This window comes from Erpetoichthys calabaricus, chromosome 11 (assembly GCF_900747795.2).
Source record: "Erpetoichthys calabaricus chromosome 11, fErpCal1.3, whole genome shotgun sequence".
NCBI classification, from domain to species: Eukaryota; Metazoa; Chordata; class Cladistia; order Polypteriformes; family Polypteridae; genus Erpetoichthys; species Erpetoichthys calabaricus.
The window spans coordinates 90764343-90786415 of record NC_041404.2 but is presented as its reverse complement, the minus strand read 5'-3'; the positions used below and the strand labels follow the sequence as shown (position 1 = coordinate 90786415).

Below are 22073 nucleotides of genomic sequence, written 5' to 3'. Positions count from 1 at the left end.
GAAAAAGTACACGAGTGTGAATAGTACTTGTCCTCAGCACAACATCTGTTAATGCCTCTTAAAAAAGAAAGCCTGTTTTGATCTATTAGAATACTGATTTTTCTTCAGATTTTTTTTTTTTAGTTCATGAGATTTGAATATACTGAACGCTCAGTTTTCAAGGTTTATAGTCCTATGTTTTTTTAATTTATTGTTTTTTAATTGAGAGAAATGTATATTTTTCTGTTTAATATTTGAATGCAACACATTGCCATCGGTAGAATCTCGGAAGGCAGATTATAGGTTGCTAAGTTCAAAAATATGTATTCTTAATTGTCCCAGTTATATCAAATATGCCAAACTAGAGAAGGAATTATCATAATCCCTTGGCAAAGAGACAAAAAGGGCAAGTGTGGCTGAGTTAGTTTATTATGTTTTATTTTAGTGAACATTCTCAAAACTATTTTTTTTAATACTGAATTTTTTTTTTGTTTTGTATATTGTGAATTTTGTTAAATATGAATACAATCAGTGTATCTTTTGTATAATAGTTCGTTTGCCTGTTGTAGCTTGGGGGGCTTTAATTAATGAAATACCCATAGAACACACATGCAGTGTAACAGCAGACTCCTTGCAAAAGCTGGATGACGCTGTTGCAGGAGACTGAGAGAGCACCTGTCACAGACTGTGCCCCTTACTGCTTGTCTTATAGCTGGATGACGCTGTTGCAGAATAAACGGCAGAATCTGGATATTGGTGTGTCTGTCTTCCTTCAAAGCATCAGCAACCATTTTAAATCCACTACACAAGCAATAAATCTTTATAAATTATCAAAGTGCAGAAAGACACAAAAAGAGTTGCCTAGAAAAGGGCAATCCAGTAACAAACAGAAACCCAATGCACAATCCAAACAGGCTGGTTAAAAACAGGGCAAGATTAAATGCCAGAAATCCAATAACAAAACAATAAGTAAAATAAGAAAAAGCACAAGAGAACTTGCCAAAATGCAGTGCATACAATGCACCAATTTAACTGCCTGTCTCCTCAACCTTTATAGAGCTGGGGGCTGCCCCTAGAGAGAGACGGACAGGCAGCCCTGCCACTTGGGCAACCACCCACAAAATACATGGAACATTGTAGGACAAATTCTCACACATTGAAAATAAATAAACAAAACTAATAACAATGATGTAATGAATAAATACAGCAGTACTGATATCAACAATAGTAATTAAAGAATTAAAAATAAAAGAGAAAGACATAAGAAAGGAATTTAAACATAAGCCTCGGGGATGCACTTAAGATATTGATGTTAAAGGCAATGTCCCAAGAGGTACCACAATTCATAATTCACAAATACGTGTTTATAAATTTCAGTACAGCACCAGTAACACTTTGTCTGAGTTTACGGGTTTTACCAGTGAACCATTGCAGTTTAGTGATTAATGTTCTTGCATTCTAGTTTATATTTCGCAGCTTTTTCGTCTCATCTCGATTCTCTGTCTTTAGTGTTTTTGCTCCAGTTGAGTAATAGTGCTCAGATAAATGATTATTTTCAAATTATGTCCAACTACAATAAAGGTTTAGCCCTCTGGTTGTCAATAGCAAGTCACAGTCTCTTAAGAAATCTGTTTTGTTTTCAGTTCCTGTGTTACAAAACAGGTGTATCTTCTGGTCTGTTGCTTAATATGTCTTTGCAATTGCTCTTTCTCTCTCTCTCTCTCTGTCTCTCTCTCTCTCTCCTCCTCTCTTTTGTCAGAGGCCGACTGGTGATAAATAATACACAGTTATCATCCATACTGTGTTACATCTGAGCCGTTTCAAATAGTTGGCTGACAAAAAGACGAGTGAACAGTTTACCTACCCTGACTCAATGCCAGAGAAAATCCTTTAGTCAGTATAATGGACAGTTTCCTGGAGATTCTTTTGTGCACCTCTTGCTTACAACAATCACTGCTGCACTCAACATATCTCTCAACACTTATTTTATTTATTTATTCTTTTCAACAAAATCTGCCAAATAAATAGATTTGTTTTTTCAAGTAAATGTGGTTAAGCCTGTCTGCCTCATTTCTTCTCTTTATCTCTGCAGGACAAAGGGAAATTCTGTCTAACATATGAAGCCTCAATGACTCGTTTATTTCGAGAGGGTAGGACTGAGACAGTGCGTTCCTGTTCCAAGCAATCTTGTGCTTTTGTTCGAGCTATGGAGAATAATCGTATAGAGGTGAGTGTGTAATCTATTTAATTTACTTGAGATACCTTGCTTTCATCTGTTAAATTATAACATAGTTTGTCTCATATCATAAACTTACTGTTTATATACTGTATTGTTCTCCTAATTAAAATATATTTATGTATTACGTAGATAATGTGTTTGTAAACTGACCTTGGTTTGAAAGGAAGTCTGGATTGGAGAGGTAGTTGACACAAAGTCTTTGAGCTGATCTGGTTTATACTTTAAATAGTATGTTGGTTGAACCTGTTTTGACCGCTTAAAATAAACAGGATTAAGATTCTTTTGCCAGACAGAAGACAAACCCAGGACATAATAATGTATCAAACAGATCCATTTTTAATTTACTCACAGTGTTTGTCTCACATGCACACTTGGAAGAGATTAACAAAAGAATCAATGCCTAGTACCTAATAAAAAGCAAAAATGTAGATTTGTATAGTTTTGTTAAGTCCAAACATGACTTTTGTAGTAGGGCTTAGGTTATTTGTTCAGCTTATACAAAACTACCAACAACTTTCTCCCAGTTGCATAAAATTGTCAAAAGACAACAGCCCAGTTGGTTTGAAATTTATTACACAGAAATGGCTAATAAAGGTAGATCTACTGTGATCACAAGTAAAAAAAAATGCATCATGAGCTTGCACAGTAAAATCCAAGCTTCACTATCATTTGTTATATTGGTGTTCTGTTCTGGTTTCATAGTAACTGATCCAGACACTACCGTAATTCTCGAGCTGATTCTACCATGTCTTTCAGCACTTAACAGTAAATATTATCAAGACTAGATCAATTGAAACACTGATTTAAAGTGAATACATTGTAAACAGTTATTGGATGACTTGTGGTAATTTCTTTGGTACAGTACTGATAAGGAGCATCTCTCAAACCATTAAAGACAAATGTGTATAGGCATATGTCAGACCATCAAACAACCCTCCAGTGGAATTTATGGGTTGCTGGAAAGCAGTCTTTTCTGTCACTTAACTGCTAAAGTAAATATGAAAGCAATTTTGTGATGGAGTTGATAATTAATGATTTTTCCTCACCTTTCTGCATTAAGCTTTCTGAGAAGCTCAGACTTTTCCAACTGGCTTCAGAGAAACACCAACACCTCTATCGAATGGCAATGACTGGAGGAGGTGTTGATCGCCATCTGTTCTGCCTTTATGTAGTTTCAAAATACCTGGGGGTGGATTCTCCATTCCTGAAGGAGGTTAGTGCTTGTCAGCTAAGCTTTTTTGCCTGTCACATTAATGTACCTGCCAGCTGTGTACTTGTGCCATGGTTATTATTGCACATCTTTTCTTTCCTATGTTTCTTACTTTGCAGGTTCTTTCTGAACCTTGGAGACTATCTACCAGTCAGACTCCTGTTCAGCAAGTGGAACTGTTTGACTTGGTTAACCACCCTGATTATGTATCCTGTGGTGGAGGCTTTGGACCAGTGAGTCAATCAATTAAATCCTTGTGTATATTGCCATTAACCGTATGTAATGTCAGGTTCTTTTCAAATAAGATTAGAAGACAGCATCCAATTTGTAAAATGACCAGTACAACAAATCAGGTATAACGAGTAAAGGAAAAAAATGCATTACTGACATATTCCAGGAAGAAATCGGCAGTGTGCCTGTTAATGTTTAGCAGCAAATATCAAAATTAAAGATTAGTTGAAATTCTGACATGGGCACTGCCTGAATGGATTTTGCACGTTCTCCCCATGTCTGGGTGAGTTTTCTTCTTATACTCCAGTTTTTCTTCCACATCGTAAAGATGTGTATATCACTCAGTTGATGGCTATGAATTGCTCAATTAAGGATGGGTACCTAGTAATAATGAACCACCTTGCACTCATTTCTGCCAGGATAGGTAGCAGCTCCATATGACACTGAGAAAGATAAGCAGGTTATAGAATGCATTGATGGAGCTTTACAACATGAAACATAGTTATAATATAAAACTAAAAAGAGGGACACATGATAGAAGGGATAAAGAGTAACAGTACAGGATAACAGGATACATTTTGAAAATATCTTTTAAAGCAATCAAGTTAGTATACATTTATTCTATAGTTTTGACAATTCTCATCTTGGTTAGTATAAAAGACTGTTGAAACTCAAACATATAGAGTCAGAAAACAAAATGTCAAGGGGAGAAACGGTTGCTTTTCAGTCTGAATGTAAAACCCGGCTATAGACCAAGAAAAGATTTCCAAAAAATTCACCCCAAAAGTTTAAAAAGAGAATTGACCAAGAGATGTAGTATGGATCTTTGGAAAAATAAGAAACCCAGCCTTCAAGAAATCTCAGTAGTCTACAGGGGGTAGCATCCTGGAGTGCTGGAACAAAGATGATACAGCACTAGGCAGAAAGCCAGTGTCTACAAGCCATCGGCGATGTAATGTGATCATAGCATTTTGTTCAGGTCAAGATCCAGGCAGCAACATTCTTAACTGTTGGCTATATCTCTGGACTTAATGGTTTTCTTTATATCCCATTCAGGTAGCAGATGATGGGTATGGAGTTTCATACATGATTGTGGGCGAAGAGATGATCAATTTTCACATCTCTTGCAAAATATCAAGTTCTGAAACGGTACGTTAAGCTATATGAGGTAAACTAAGGGCAAATGCACTAAGTGCTTTTTCTTCCTGGTTAGTAATTCCATAAACAGAATACATATAGTGTAATGAAAATCATAGGATTTGGTCAGTTTTGTACTCAACATATTTGATTGCATAGCTTTTGACAACCAGAAAGAAAGAAAGAAAGAAAGAAAGAAAGAAAGAAAGAAAGAAAGAAAGAAAGAAAGAAAGAAAGAAAGAAAGAAAGAAAGAAAGAAAGAAAGAAAGAAAGAAAGAAAGAAAGAAAGAAAGAAAGAAAGAGACTTTGGTGCAAGTACATCACAAACAAACAACATCAAGTACATCAAACAACGACAAACAAACACAAAAAGCACACATCCTATAACAAATAAATACCATACATAAATAAATAAGGGGCGGAAATTATTATCCACTAAACTGATCATCGTACATACTGGAAATGAGACAAAAAATTAACAGTCCAGTGAGTTTTTAAAATTTAAAATTCTGATGGCCCAAGGATAAAAACTATCTGCAGATCTTTTGGTTCTACTTTTAATGCTCTTGTACCACCTACCAGAAGACAGTAGTGTGAACAGCAAGTTGCCAGGATGGGAAGGGTCTTTAATGATTTTCCTGGCTCTGCCGAGGCATTGAGCACAGGAGATTTATTTTTCAGGGAGGACAGAGAGTAGCAATTTATTTTCTCTGCTGTGCATATTACCCTCTGCAGAGGTTTCCTGTCTGCTGCTGTACATCCAGCAATACATGTTTAAATAGAGTATGCTAAAACACCCTCGATGGTTGATTGGTAGTAGGTCAACAGTAGCTTCCCTTTCATTTCCACTTTCCAGAGAAGTCTCAGGAAATGCAGTTGCTGCTTTGACTTTTTGATCACCACTAGAGTGTTTGCTGTTTAGTAGAGGATGTCACAGATGTGATTTCCCTGTCACTTAAAACAGGTGACCCTCTCTACCAAGTCCTCATTGATGTAGAGTGAGGCTGGCTCTGCTTTAGGCCTCCTGGAGTCAGTGATCATCTGTTTAGTTTTGCGGGTGCTGAGTGAGAGATTGTTCCTGGAGCACCACATTGACAGCTTCTGTATGCTGACTCATAGTCACCAGTTATGATTCCTACCAAGGTGGAGTCATCAATGAACTTGATGATAGTGTTGCTGGAGTAATTAGATGTATAGTCATAAGTGTACACAGCATAAAGCATTGGACTAAGTATACAGCCCTGATGGGAGCCAATGCTAAGTGTGAGGGTGGAGGAGCTGTGGGGGCCAATTCTAACAGTTTGTGGGTAACCAATAATGAAATCTTTTATCCAAGGGCAGAAGGAGGGGGGAAAAGTTTAGGTTATGCAGCTTATTGATAAGTATGGTAGGGATGATTGTATTAAATGCCGAGCTATAATCAACAAACCACCCTTTCATAGGTCCCTGAGAGTTTCAGATGACTCATCAATGTATGAAGGGCTGTATTGTTGGTGTCTTCTGTGCATCTGTTTGATCTGTAAGCAAACTGGTGAGGTTCGAAGGTGGGAGGCTAGCTTTAGTGTGCCGAGCAATAACTCTTTCAAAACATTTCATGATTGTTGATGTCAATGCAGTCATTCTGTAGTCATTAATGTTAATGATGACTGACTTTTTAGGGAGAGGGATAATAATAGCCAACTTAAGACAGTGAGGAACAGTGGCCTGCGTCCATAACAAATTGAATATGTTAGTAAAGACTCCTGCTGACTGCTCAGTGCAAGCTTCAAGTATCATTCTAAGTGTGCCGTCTAGTCCAGCAGCTTTCCGTAGATTTCCTGTCTTGAGCACCCATCTCACTTGAAGTTCATGAAAAGTTAGAATGTCGTAACTGGGAGTCGGCAGGAACAGAATGTCTGTGTGAGACCATGTGATGGTGCGAGTCAACTCCACACTCCGTCTTCTATTGTGGGATACTGTTGAACCCAACACCTTCGATAGTCATGACCAGGATGAGCTGAGCAAATGCAGAAACCATACAAAGCAAGTGGAAGGCACAAAGTTCTCAGTGCTTTTATTAAGACTATTCAACAATCAAGATATCCAAAAAGTGCAGTGCTCCAAAATGTAAATAAATAAATAATCCAATTAAAATGTAATGGTGCTGATGGAGGTTAAAAACAGTTAAAAAAATATACAGTAATCCCTCGCTATATCGCGCTTCGACTTTCGTGGCTTCACTCTATCACGGAATTTATATGTAAACATATTTAAATATATATCGTGGATTTTTAGCTGGTTCGTGGGTTTCAGTGGACAATGGGTCTTTTAATTTCTGGTACATGTTTTCTCAGTTCGTTTGCCCAGTTGATTTCATACAAGGGACGCTATTGGCAGATGGCTGAGAAGCTACCCAATCAGAGCACGTATTACGTATTAAGTAAAACTCCTCAAATATATTGTGAGCACGGGGGCTGTTCGCACCCCTAGAGGATATGGACGCTCCTCAAAAAACGCTGAAAGACTACCTTCATATTGCTCCCTTCCTTGCTGGGCTTACTTGTGGCTGCTTTGTTGCGCGATATGCTTCCCCCACAGTGCTTCGCATACTTAAAAGCCCAAACAGCACCTATTGATTTTTGACTGTTTGCTTTTCTCTCTCTCTCTATTGCTCTGACATTCTCTGCTCCTGACGGAGGGGGTGTGAGCAGGGAGGCTGTTCGCACCCCTAGAGGATACGGACACTCGTCTAAAAAATGCTGAAAGACTACCTTTACATTGCTTCCTTCCTTGCTGGGCTTATTTGCGGCTGCTTTGTCAAGCGATATGCTTCCCACACAGTGCTTCGCATACTTAAAAGCTCGAACAGCACCTATCGGTTTTTGATTGATTGCTTTTCTCTCTCTCTGACATTCTCTGCTCCTGACACACACTCCTTTGAAGAGGAAGATATGTTGGCATTCTTTTAATTGTGAGACAGAACTGTCATCTCTGTCTTGTCATGGAGCACGTTTAAACTTTTGAAAAAGAGACAAATGTTTGTTTGCAGTGTTTGAATAAAGTTCCTGTCACTCTACAACCTCCTGTGTTTCTGTGCAAATCTGTGACCCAAACGTGACAATATAAAAATAACCATATAAACATATGGGTTTTACTTCACGGATTTTCACCTACCGCGGGGGGCTCTGGAACTTAACCCCCGCAATAGTTGAGGGATGACTGTACCTTTAAAAACGATGAGGGGAAAAACCAGCGACAATCCATAAAAACTTGGGGGGGTTTAGGCAATTCTTCCTTTTAAAAACTTGCATCACCTCCACTTATCCTATCTGGACCTTGCACTGCAAGGAGACACCCACCAACAGGTAAAATCAACTTTCATATCTGGGCTCTGTTCCATGACGCCGTTACTTCGGAGTCTTTAGGGCAACCCGACGAGCCCCACACATCTCTCCCAGAGGTCACTGAAGCCGCTCCTACTCCCAAGAAAGCATTCAGTTGGAGCGCCCCTGTCACCGTCTCCAGTTCCCATGTTCCTGAGGCTCATTCTGACCACTTGCCTCACTCCATAAGCTTGCACGCTCTTTCCATCTCTGCCTTTGTCTTCCGTTTTCCTTTCAATTTCCTTCTTCTCTCAGTCACTAGCCAGTCTGTTTTCCTACAATCCATTTTTTCTTCTTCCCCCATCCTGCACTCGTGTTTCCCTTTTTAAAGGTGGGATGTGAAACAGCTGCGGCAGTCAGCAGCTCTCGTCGTCAATTAGGGCTCTGGGCAATCCTGCATCTGTACAGTAAGCGCAGGGTCGCCCTCCCATATCACATGTGGGAACCGCTCTCGCCACGCTACCATGAGTCCACACAACCCAGGGCCCTATCCCCTGACCTGCAGACTATGTCTCAGGTTATCAACAGAGACTGAGCCTCCCTGGTCATCCATGGTTTTTGGTTGAGGTAGACCCATATGTGTTTATCCACTGTAACCATATCAGCACATAACTTAATATAGCTAGTACAGCTTCTGTGAACTACTTTAAGTCTAATTGTTCAAATATGGACATTCTGTGTATAGTATACATAACAGTCCTGCAGCTGTGAGAGGGCTTCCTCCCGCAAGGTTTTTCATAGTTTCTAGGAGGAGGAGACACACACACACACATTTATTGTACTTACACTGGGTGTACTTACAGGGATTGATTCTCTAATAACATCTATGCAGGCACAGAGAAGTCATGGAAAAACCATATAGATGTTGGATGGGGCCTGGAGTTGTAAGGTAGAAAATTACTGGTCATCCATGTGGCCCTAGCTTCACTTTCTTAGCAACATGTGTTTTTTAACTTTCTGTAACAAAGTGTATGCCTGTGGAAGGTTATTAAACAGTTCAGAAATTAACATTGCAAAGTACATGATAGCACATCTGCAGTATGCGACAGTTTTTACAGAAATGTGCTTGTAACTAAGTTTGATTTAGGCTTACTTGTAATTTACAGTATAGTTAATATAATCCCTCTCACTATATGAGTTTACAGAATATGCCCGTGTTACTTATTATTATATATTAAAATTGGTCACCACTGAATGAATACAAGTTGTGTATGTGTTCTATGTGTGTTATTTAGCCTGGGGCTATAATAGTCTTATTGCCTGGTTACAGCAGTTCTTCCCATGCACCTATGGCTGCTAAGATAGACTCTAGGGTGCTATGGACTTGAACATGAAGAAAACTGGATAAATGGGTGAATTAATAGTACATTTCTATAGTGCAGTTGAGATGAGGTTGCAGTAGCTGCAGTTTTCATTCAAGCCACAATCTTAATAAGTACCCAATTATGGCTGCTAATGGAACACACTTCTTTTTGCTGTAATTTGATTTAATTGATTTGATTCAATATTCAGAACTGTTGCATTTTTCCTTAACCAGTTAACTCAGGGATCTCAAACTCAGTTCTTGCAAGGACACCATTTTTATTCCAAGTAATTTAATTAGCAGCCACTTCTGCTGTTCATGAAACACATAGTTTAATTCAGTAGCTTGTTATTGCTGTAATTCTGCCACAGCAGATGTTTGTAAAACTGTTGAATTTTGTATTTTATTTAATTATTTATTTACTTTTGGAAGAGAGCACCAAATTTTCAGTGAACCAGAGCAAACTAATATTTCTCAGATTATCATTATCTTTCTTTTCAAATACTTTATTGAAACAATTCTTTTTGTCTCTCTCTTGTTTCTTTCACTTGTCCAGGTAAGCTTTGTCCTTTTTGACCCAAGTCTAACTTGCTTGGATGATGTTGAACGGCTTCTTTTATGTTGGACTCCAGTGTATTCCCGGTGCTAGGGGCATAGCCCAATGGAAGCACTTCCTTGTCAATCTGAAGTCCCATAAAATATGTCTTCAACCTAATCTTGCCGGGATGGCATCTTCTACTACCCTTCTGGCTTAGCCAGGGAACACCCGTCCACTATTTTTGCCCACTTGCTACCTGCACCTTCCAACCAGGGAAGGCGAGGGAGCACATCCTGGCAGGGACTCCAGTCCCTTCATACCATTCATTATATTGGTCATCTGTTGGCTTGCTTTGCATCTCACTTTTATTTGGTTAAGGGAAAAAGAACTGATTAAGAATTCCAAAACTTAAAAAGTATATCAATTAAAATTAAAAAAGTATTAAAAGGTATGTTGTATTGGGGGCGGCACGGTGGCGCAGTGGGTAGCGCTGCTGCCTCGCAGTTGGGAGATCTGGGGACCTGGGTTCGATTCCCGGGTCCTCCCTGCGTGGAGTTTGCATGTTCTCCCCGTGTCTGCGTGGGTTTCCTCCGGGCGCTCCGGTTTCCTCCCACAGTCCAAAGACATGCAGGTTAGGTGGATTGGCGATTCTAAATTGGCCCTAGTGTGTGCTTGGTGTGTGGGTGTGTTTGTGTGTGTCCTGCGGTGGGTTGGCACCCTGCCCAGGATTGTTTCCTGCCTTGTGCCCTGTGTTGGCTGGGATTGGCTCCAGCAGACCCCCGTGACCCTGTGTTCGGATTCAGCGGGTTGGAAAATGGATGGATGGATGGATGTTGTATTGGCTGCAGTAATTGGTCACAAATTAAGGAACTGGCTGGAATGAAAACCTGCAGCCATTGCGGTTCTCCAGAATCTGAGTTTGACATCCCTGGCTTAGAATCATACTGTTTTTTAATAATGGATGCTACAAAATATGTATACGTACCAACTTTGATTTTTTTACCTAGCTCTTTGATCAAAACACAACATTTTACAAAAGACAATAATTAGCTTTTTTGTGCTGTATCACTTTCAATATTTTTCTTAATGTCTGTCTTATTCTGTCAATCTAGAATGCTCATCGGTTTGGACGGCACATTCACCAGTCAATGATGGATATTTTAGCTCTCTTCAGCAATGGCAAGAAAAACCTGTGAGCTACATTTTGTTAGTGATGTTTTTTCTCAGGTTTTCTGTTGGGAACCAAAATAACCCTGTGCTCCAGTTGATTCCTCATACTGTATGTCTAAATGCCTCTGTTTATGTAACTTTGGATCTGCCATTATGTGTTGGTGCTTATCTCTTTTGTGAATGCAGCTGGCAAGTTTCTTATGGAAAATATGTAAATAAAGACAAAAGACTGAAATCCCTGTCCCACAGAAGCAGTATTACTCCCAGATTCTCATGGTGCACAAATTTGCAGCAGTCTCTGGAATGCTACTCTTCAATTTCTTTTATTTTTTAGTTATGTATTATTCTACAATGATACAGTGCTCTTGTTCCACTATATTTGGGTAATGACAAGATAACTAGTGTAATTAACTTTATAAAAGGGGGAAAGATTGAAAGAAATTGATAGTGCCTTAAATTAACTGAAGAAAAGCAAACTGGTTAAAGAAGAGATGCCACACGGCCAGTGTCTACCTGATTAATAAGACAGCCCTACACTAATGGTGGATGTGCTATTTGCATAGAGAAATGGAGCATCTGACCCTCCTCTGCTTGCATGCATACTTTTTAGGGTTCAGTTTGAACCTTTTTTCATATTTACACTTGTTAATTTTTTGCAGTGATTAAAGGGTTTTTTGGTACAGGTAAGTGATGAATACTAAAGTCACTGTGCTTATGAAGTTGGAACCACTGTGTCTGCAGAAAAACAATAGAATGCTTCATTACATTTCTACATGCAAATAATTAGCCTTCCAGCTCATATATAGTTTGATGTGGATTGTATATTATGCACTTTAAACATACCTTTTTAATTTCCAAACTTTAATTCTCAGATTCTGCTTATGAGCTCGTTGTAATTTTTTATGAAGAAATAGGTGGGTTTGTGTGTGTGGCAGGAGGAACCATGCAGAGTTGGGTGTGTGTGTGTGGGATCAAATGTAACTCAAAATACCTGTTTTTGTTTTCCTCCGCCTGTGAAGTGTGCCTCAGACTCAAATACTGATGTTGCTGATTAACATACGTCTTTGTGTGTTTTTTACTCATATTTTTATGAATGCACAAAGATACACATTCCTTCTGTGCCCCTAGCAGATGTGTGGAATGACTAAGTTCTCCTAGTGGAACAGTTGCCGTATGGCAGAATCGGCTTTTTTTTTTTTTTTCCAAAATTCAGCTGAAAAGGTTTAAACTGTACCATTATACTGTAGTCACTTATCCCCATCTGACCTGGTTTAAAATACATACTAATAAATACAGTATGCATTGTGCATTTTAATTTTAAAACACCTGCATTAAAACTTTTGTTTCTTCAGTTATCTGGAAATGAAGGAGAATCATCTATCTGGAGTTGCTTTAAACTATAGAGGCTGTGCCTAACTGTAAGATTAAGTATAATAAAATTAGTGACCTACTTTCCAGAATATACAGTACATACAAGTAAGTGTATAAAAATAGCTTAAAAAAGCAAATCATAGTAGTAGACTTTTCCCATTCAGTGACTGATAAAAACTGTCTTCACCTTGCACACCCATCTGGCAGAGTGACTCACATTTTCAAAGTTGTTAAAATTGGGCCTATATGTTAGATTTATTAGGATTATAGCTAATATTAGTAGTCAGAACTTGGACTGAGATCAGTGTTGCTTTTATGGTTCATAGGAAAAATACAGTAGATCAATTTTATCTTCCACACAACAGTGTTACCACACAGATTAAGGTATTTTATCTGAGCAGTGATTAGCTGACAACTGTATGTGTTTCACTTACTGTGCCTACTGATAACCTAAAACAAATGTGTATCTGTGAGACATTTACTGTATATCAAAATAGCATTCTGTATTCTAAAGAATTACCAATATGTATTCTGTCATAATGAAAATTCCCAATACTTTATGTCTACCATAAAGATATATTTACTTATGTATTTCCAGACATCAGCTTCATCCTGCTTTGGTTTGATAAGGAACTGAAACTTAAGGCAGGAACATCTTACAGAGACATTTTAAATAAACAAATTGATATTAACAATAATGCGCGTTAGCCTGGCCTGCCTCACATCTATCATAAGGTTTATAAAGAATATGAATTGGTCATTGATTTAGAACATCAGTAGACATATCCAAATCCTATAGCACCTACTCACCCATCTTTCAAATAAATATAAAACAGTTGAGGTATGGTGTCAATTCCCAATTGTAGACACATAACAAAGCCATCCAGTTATTTTCGTGATAGAATTTGGTGTTTTGGTTTCTTTTTGCATTCAGTTCCACAAAAACCATACAACACTAGACAACAGTAAATTACCCCAACAAACAGGAATTATAGTATTACATTAACTCAGATATTACTCCAAAAAGTGCACTCGGCTTACTTGGGTTAAACATTACGTGTTTCCATTTACCATATAACTTTACCTGTATAGTAACCTATTGAGTATTTTAAGCTTTAAAGTTGTTTTGTGTTATAATGAAGGCATTGCTATGTATTGTGCACTCATTTTGTTTTAAATTAATCCTGAAAGATTTGTCTCAGCAAATTCTAAGTTTGCATTTCATTTATGTTTTCTGGAAGAGACAATATTTACAATGAAAGAGGTAGTATAATATGATTAGACTATATTGGAGGGTGGTATATAGCATTTACTTTATTTATATATACAAATTTTAAAAAGGGCAAAATTCTTGAGTGCACAGAATAGCCTTTGAAGCCAAGCTAAGTTCTGACTTAAATGTTGGCTAACTAAAACATGTTAGCAACAGTGATGAAATTCCATGCAAGTGACAGTTTGAATGATTTGTTGATTGGTTTTCTGCTTGTTTTTGTTTAACATAGAGAACATCAATCAGTTCCATTTGGACTGAGCATTAATTGCCATTTTCAATAGTCAGGTCATAATTTCTCTACATTGAAATGTCACATGCCCAAATTATTCTGACTTCTTTTGTCAAATTAATAATTGCCAGTTTTGTGATTTAAAAAAATCAGCAATTCACTTGATATTTATCTAATGTAAAAACTAAATCTATCTCTGTCCATTATATTCATGATTCTGTTTTTATTGAATTGTTACTGTTATTTTTGTTAAAATGTATTTCAATCATAAAGTAGCAGATTTGACACAAATTTGACAATTCTCAGTAAAAAAATGTATTGAAATATTTTCTGAAGTAGCCACTTTGTCATAATAAAATGAACAATGTTTCCCATGACACAGTTATTGTGTGTATGTGTTTTTTCCCCAACACTGTAAAACATCTGAATCACAGTACTTAATGAAAATTTTAATCCATACTTGGTAACTTTGTATGTTTTCCTGAAAATAATTATGTAACTAAAATAATACTTTCATCTGATGTATTATTTTACTTTTAAATATTATTTTGGAAATATTGCCTACATTTTACATACATAAATAAATGAAGTTTATCCAGAACCATTAATATTTAATTGATCTATTCCTGTTTAATTTTATGGCGTACTCCTCTGCATGCAGAATGTTATATTCATCCATCTGAGTATTTTTGTTTTTATAAATCCTTAAAAATATATAACAAACTATCCTTTTGTATATAATGTGGTAGGGTGCCTGAATTTCCCTGTAAGCATTAACCAGCATGTGGGTTAGGGCTAGAGCTGTAACATGACAATTCAATTCAATTTTGAATTGTACCTTAATGATTTGTGATTTGATTCAATTTAAAATTATAACCCCCATGCCTTTTTCAAAAAAATGTATTTTCAAGCTAAATCAACAAGTCTGCCTCCTTAAACTAATCTGCAATTGACTGCAATAAAGTACAAGTTGTCAAATTAATTTGGGGCTACAGCAGCTCTGCCAAGGTTAATGTTCTTTAAAAATGAAGCCATACTTGAAAGATTGTTAAAATGAACTCATGTAATTTTAATGACTAAAAAAACTTCTAAGTGAAACTTTTGAGACTAATAAAACAAAGTAGCTATAATATCTTTGTTCTAAATAGAGGTAGGTTCTCTTAGTTTACAGTGTAACATTTTGATACAAGTATTTGACTAATTGCAGTTTACTGCAGGGATCCCTAAACACTTTTAATCTGAGGTCCCCCAAAGCATTGTACCATCTGGTCCGGGCCTCCGTTAATATAAATCCAATGCTGCGAAGTACAATATGATCTTGGATCTCAGTTAGCAGTAACACAGCTTGATTTGGGATAACAGTTGACCTGTCAAAATCAAAGTAAACGGTTAGCTATAGTAGACTGCTGACACATATGTGATAAAATGTTCTTTCGTATCTCTAGGCAAGGGGTTCTCAGCCTTTGTTCTTGGCATACCCCATTCCAGGATTTGAATGTTTCCAAATATCAGTTTCTTTGGTCTTAAATTGTTAAGTACTGAACCTAAGTTAGGCACAAACAACTAAATGTTTTAAGTCCCTCATCCTTAATATTGTATTTTGTGATTTTAACAAGTGATTATTGATAGTCTGCTTGTAGGTTTGGGTATATGTTTTAATTTTGATTATATAAAACAAGTGCTTTTTTAATAAATTATTATGTTAGAACAGTAGGTAGTTTGATATGAAATAAAAACCTTAAAATTTCCATTTCTTTAATATGCAAAAATTATGCAGTGAACAGTATACATGTGACTTCAGATCAAAAGAAGTATTCAAAATTTACATGCACCCGTTAAGGTCAAAAAAAGAGCAAAATAACTCCAAGTGAGTGTTGTGTGCTTAGTCTGCTTCTTGGCTATAACCTTTGCGTTCTCCCTGGTCCTTATTTGTTTTTAAAAGAAGGATGAAGGCCCCTGAACGTTGTCAATCCTGTGAAGCGAAAGCTTTCCATTGTTGGTTACATTTTACTATTTATTAATATTAATGCTAGATACGTTTATTTTATTATCAATAATTGCTAATACTCATCTTTGTTACTCATTCTACAGTATATTCTTTTGCATTAGGCTGATAAATTCTATCCATGTTACAAAAAGATGGTTTGCTAAAAACATTTACCAAAACTGTCTTGCTGGATTGGATCTGAAGGTTTGAAAGAGTGACTGTGCAAACTTTTCACTGGAGAGAGGACGAGGCGAGAAAGATAGCTGTTTTTTGCAAAATTCCCTCAGTTATGACGAGTGGTTTTCTGGAAGTATTAAATCTGGGGGAGCTGCAGTCAGAGACAGTGTGGGGTTACCTCAACCCTCAAATTAAGTAAAAGGAGACTTCAAATTGCAGCAGGCAGGCAATGGACAATGAAGAGGAGAACATGGTGATGTGGGAGAGATCGGAGTAAATCTTGCAGCACAGAGTGGACTGTTAAAACTGAAACAAAGCTGAGCACAGAGAAACAAGATCAGCTGCTGTATTTTTAGAAATTATGATTTTATTTTTTTTAGGGCCACTTTTTTTCTCAGTTTTTCTATTGTGTGTGTATGTGTGTGCGTGCGCATTTTCCTCATGTGTCACTCATGGATGGATTTTAAATATTAGGCTTGGGGGGTGGCTAGGCAAACCATAAAAAAAATGTTTTGAAATCACAACCATGCTGCCAATATTTACATCATATCACAATCACATAACATAAACTGTTCATAGTATAAAGTTACAGTATCATGTAAATCTCACTTAAAATAACACTTTTGAAACTTTATTTTTTTGCTTTGTTTGCTTATTGTACTTGTAGCAAAATAAACTCATTCTTGATTTTTTAGATCAAGTTAGAAAATGCCTGCAGGATGTCGAGTGTTCTGGGATTGAGTTACCTGTTTTGAAAAACATGCTGTTTATGTGAGTTGGTGATGCTAAATTTGCCCTTGATGTGTGTGCGTTTATCCTGCGATGGACTGGTGTCCTCTCCAGGGATTGTACCTACTTTCCACTCAATGAGCTTTTCTGTATCCATGCTCAGAGGACAAGTGCATTTTGAAAATAAATGGACTGATGGAAAATTAAAGCACTTTTAATTTGTTATTACTTCATCAAAGAGATATCTTTGTTTATGAAATATTTTGTTACAGTGGTTTGTTCAGTCCGCCATACTGCTGTTTGCACAAGGCAGCACATTCAGACGTAAGTGCCAGTTTATACTTTACACTCAAAATGTGTATGTGCATGCATCATGGCTGCCATGTGTTCCCAATGTTCATTTGAAGTGTCCTTTGAGCACTTCCTCAGAAATTAACGCAATGCATTAGTGAGTTGCAGTATCAGCAAAAATATGGATGGTGTGTGTGTGCGCGTTTTGGTACATGACATCAGCATCGTTGTTTACTATCAACATGATGGCAGGTTTGCAACTCTAACAGGATCAGTCTGTGTACTTCAATGAATGGTTTGATGTGGTGAAGCAAATCATCAAACTTAAATGCCGACATGCACATGTCTTCATGGTGCTTTTCTTCATTTTTCACATAGGCAATACAAGAGTCGCATATTCCCCATCATATTGATACAATACATTTAAAGGTATCACATACTGTCTCAACATTCTGTGTCGCTGTTGCCGTCTTTTTATTTTTTGCACCTTCACAATAGCATCACAAGGCAAATAGTTTTTATTCTTAACATCTTTCTTCCCACAACTCAATACAGCAAAACTGGGCGTTGTTTTCTCCCTGTGATGATTTCTTCAAATTTTCTTATTTGCGCAAGTATAAACAGTACACTGCTTGCGTAGCAGCAGCGTCCTCATGCATCGAGACAGCATTAAATATATCCCCAGATGTGGACCCACAGACACGGGCATGTGTGACTTTGTGGTCATTTAAATTGTTGCTTGAGGATATGTTTGCCTACAGGAGTGCCTATGTGACAAGTAAAACAGGAAAATACTGAATACAATCTATACAAGTTAAAGTGACCTCTCTCAAGATTAATACTGTACAAAAGATCCAGTATTCAGCTACAGTCATTTCCTGATTTCAACCCTGAGTGTCCTTCACAGGTCACTCTTCACTCTGCAACCAATAATCTTTCAGTATACAGGAACCTGTCAGTTTTATATAATCGTGAGGGGACTGGCCTAAGAACCTTTGCCCTCCCCTAAAGTTCATATCCGCCACATAGTTGTCGCATCATCCAACTGCAGAGGAACAACCGACATGTGGCATCTTACTTTATGTTGTCTAAAGTTAATCATTCCAATTGAGTTCTCAAAAAACATTTCATCTGCTGCAGGATTCGTATCATATTCATCGCATTCCCCACACACACATCATTTATATAATTATCATCTAGCCTTGGTCTAAACAACTTCCTGAATATATCTGTGGCATTAATTTGTATTGTAATAATTATTTTGGGCATCATCTCTTTCTGACTGTTCTCATCAGACGACCTGTAGCGATTACACTTTAATCAAAGCACTTCAACTAAAGAATCAGTGAGGTCACAAGTTAAGTCTAATTGAGCCTTATTCAATACCTCCATAACATTTACATTAGCTGTGACTAAAAATAAAAAGTAAACTTTTCAGGGAAAAAAACAACTCTTGGCTGAAGATTTATTTTAGTAACTTAGTGCATCTGTTGTGTGACCATGTCACACATCTTGAACTCTCAGCTCTAGTCAGTAACTACATTGATATTAGGACTAGTGTAAAGCAACAATTGAAGAACATTTTGAGTTATGCTTATTTAAAATATAACTAAAATTAGAGCAGGCACGAATCAGCTGACTCCCAATTGTGAAGTACCACTAAAATAAATTAACATCTATTAAATAAATACTTCACCCAACAGAATAGAACTGCGTGTCACAGTTTGGCTCATTGTGCCCATCAAAAGATGGCAGCCTATGGCAAATTTGATTTTACTTTCGTCCAGAGAACTGTGCATTTTCTGCCCAATCCCATTGTAATGTAGATTAAAACTGATTTAATTAAACTTCATTTTGTGTTCATATCCCATGCCAAAAGGTGACTAAGCAAACTGTCAGGCATTTACACATTGCTTTTCTTTTGGTAGGAAAATCATTCCACATGCATTACAAACTAGGAGATCTGTCAACTACTTAAGGTTCCTGAAAATACATTTTCGAAAAATTGAATGACATGAAAGATTTGATAATTATCGCTATATTTCTTTAATCTAATGGCTCTAGTTGGGAACTGTTTAAAAACCTGGTCTGGGTTTTCTGCTTTTGGCTTTAAAGTACTTTAGTCAATAAGCACTGTTATGTAGCTTCTTATGATGATTTCTGCAGTTCATCTAGGCAGTGCCCAATTTACTGACAAATTCATTATTTTTCCTTTTTTTAGTCTGCTCAAGCCTTGCCTGCAGTCACAACATAATATGTATGTGAAATCTAGACATTACAGATGTAAAGTTTATGCTTTACCTTTGACTATACTATAATGGTGTCCATTTTCCTCAAGTATACAATAATGGTGAAATTGGTGTCATTGTTGTGAAATATTATGATGTGTCCCAGTCCTACACAAAAAATGTTGAAAGCTTTCTTGATTGCAGGCACGGTGATTTTTTGCTAGCACCTTAATGTCACATCCAAAAAGGGTTAAGAATGATAATTCATGCAACACCTCTCTGAATCCTCTGTAAGGCAATCAGTGAACTTGTTTGTGCATTTACTGCTAGATAACCTTTTCTGATTTTAAAATCATGCTGGACATTGATTGTTTGGGATCAGATTTGGAGCCTTAATCCAAGTAAGCCATATTTGTAGTCACACAAGCCTTGCCAATATTATCTAAGGTAAGTTAATTTCTGAAGATAAGATAGAACTTTATTTGTCCCCAGGATAAGATTTGTTTTTTTGCAGAACATCATTATATAGATAGACAGAAAGCTAGATACTGCACAGTGTGTATACTCGCACACTATGGTCTGAACACACACCTGAACGACTTAAAGAAAACCTCTGATTTGGCAGTTACAGTGTGTAAAAGATAGAGGTCTCAGTGACCCCTTGAACCCTTGGATCAGACGTCAGACACCAGATAAAAGTCCAATAATTATATTTATTTGGACAATACAGTGCACAAAGCACCCTCCTCTCCACAATACTCAATAATAAACAATAAACAAACAATCAATAATCAATCCTCCACACTCCCAGACACTTTGCCACCCTTCCTCCCAGCTCAGCTCAGTGTACTGGGCTTCCCAGAGTCCTTTTATACACCCTGACCCGGAGGTGTTCCCATTCAACAGTCCACAGTTCCTTTTCCCTTCCGGGTCAGGGTAAACAGTCCTTTTCTTCAACCCGGGAGCACATCGTTTCTTCCTGTCACGTGACCGTGACATACTCCCGGGTTATAGGGCACATGCGAGCCTACGAGCCCCCCTACAGCGACGCCTGGTGGCCCCCAAGGTATCCAGCAGGGCTGTGTATAAAAACTACATAGTCCATGAGGCCCTGCTGGAACTCGGGGCATGTCCACGCTGCTGGGAGAGCTCCTCCTGGCGGCCTGGGGGTGAGGGCCGGAGAAAGAAGCTGGCAATCCACCACAAGTGACATTGAGGCATTATGTAGAAGTATTGCTGCTGGTGTAAAGAAACCATCCAGTAGGGTTTCTAGACACACTTCTGTTGAATAATTTGCTGGCTGAAAGTCCTCAGTTTGTCAGAGAGAGGATGTGCAGCTTTGTTCATAATGGCACTCAGCTTTGTTTTAACTTTCTCCTTTGCTACTGCCTCCAAGGGGTCCAGAGCATGTCCCATAATGAAGTCTGCTCTTTTGATTAGCTTGATGATTCGGTGGCCCTCTCCTGAAGTGATATTAATAGCCCAGCACACCACAGTGTAGAAAATCGCACTGGCCATCACAAAGTTACAGAAGATGTGAAGAATGTCACTACCCACATTAAAGGAATGCAGTCTTCTAAGGAAAAAGAGCCTACTCTACGCTGTTAAGAGAGCAGAAATAGCAGAGACTCCAGAATGAACACTAAAGTGAACAGCTAAACAACAGGTATACCAATGTTTATGTCGGCACTGTACTTTATCTGATAATAAAGAATGAGCTAACATGTCTGCAGAGATGCCTTAGGGTGAAAAGGTGCCCAAAAGCACATTATCTTCAAGTTTGTAACTGCAACTCTTACTGGCTCTGATGGACAAAGTGAGATTCCAATAAGCGGGCACTGGATGTCGAAACAGCATTCCCATAAATTATTGTGAGTTACAGGAAGACCAAAAGATGTCACATCAGGTAGGCTTGTAATGAGGGATGGACATAGGTCAAAACTGAAAAGTTAGAGATAACCAGCAAACAAAACATGAAAATAAATGGAAAGAGAAGTCTGGGACAGAAGGAAGTCAAAACTGAAACATAACCCAGTGCTAGACCTAGCTGGAGATAAAGTAACTACACTATAAGTTTTTGAAAGAATTTTTTCACAGAGGGATGATGTTATGTTGCAGAGCTCCATATTTAAGTCAAAACTGATTGTGATCACTTGATACAAACTGCATTTCGCAGAAACAAAAGATGGTTAACGACCAACATAACAATTAAAACTTTGCATGACTAATAAAAATAGGCAAAAATCCCACAAAATTAATTCTCTGTAACAAAACTACTATAATCCAGCACAAGGAAAAATGTTAATTTGTGGCACTGGGTCTGTACCTGGGATGGATTTTGATCTAAATATCAGAGGATGTATCTTCTGTTTAAAGTTGGTTCATGTGTCTCTTCTCTCTCTCTCTACTGATGGAAGCTGATGACCCACTGTCTTGGAAGTAAGACAGCACTTTATTTGAGCCTGAAAGAAACTCTCTATTGAGTCTTGAAGCTGGGCAGCCTAAATTGACTTACTCCTCCAGGCCTAAGGTCTGTGCTAGTGACTGAACCCTGGGTGGGAAGACTGAGAAGCAGCATTATTAAAGAAGGCGACATCAATGCCTTAACTCTTGAGGCAG

At 37.7% G+C, this 22073-nt stretch overlaps 1 protein-coding gene across 12 annotated transcripts in view; it reads left to right on the top strand.

Moving 5' to 3' along the window:
- cpt1a2b (carnitine palmitoyltransferase 1A2b) overlaps positions 1 to 22073 on the top strand; it is a 165227-nt gene that overhangs the window by 138919 nt on the left and 4235 nt on the right. For 8 of the 12 annotated variants that reach the window (XM_051933696.1, XM_051933695.1, XM_051933691.1 and 5 more), the window contains 5 exons: positions 2072 to 2206; positions 3279 to 3431; positions 3548 to 3661; positions 4716 to 4808; positions 11112 to 11191. In XM_051933696.1, coding sequence (XP_051789656.1) covers positions 2072 to 2206; positions 3279 to 3431; positions 3548 to 3661; positions 4716 to 4808; positions 11112 to 11191 — 575 coding nt within the window. Of the gene's footprint in view, positions 1 to 2071; positions 2207 to 3278; positions 3432 to 3547; positions 3662 to 4715; positions 4809 to 11111; positions 12362 to 14953; positions 15404 to 22073 lie in introns of those variants that run through there. The other 4 variants (XM_051933701.1, XM_028813589.2, XM_051933697.1 and 1 more) reach the window with 2 other exon arrangements.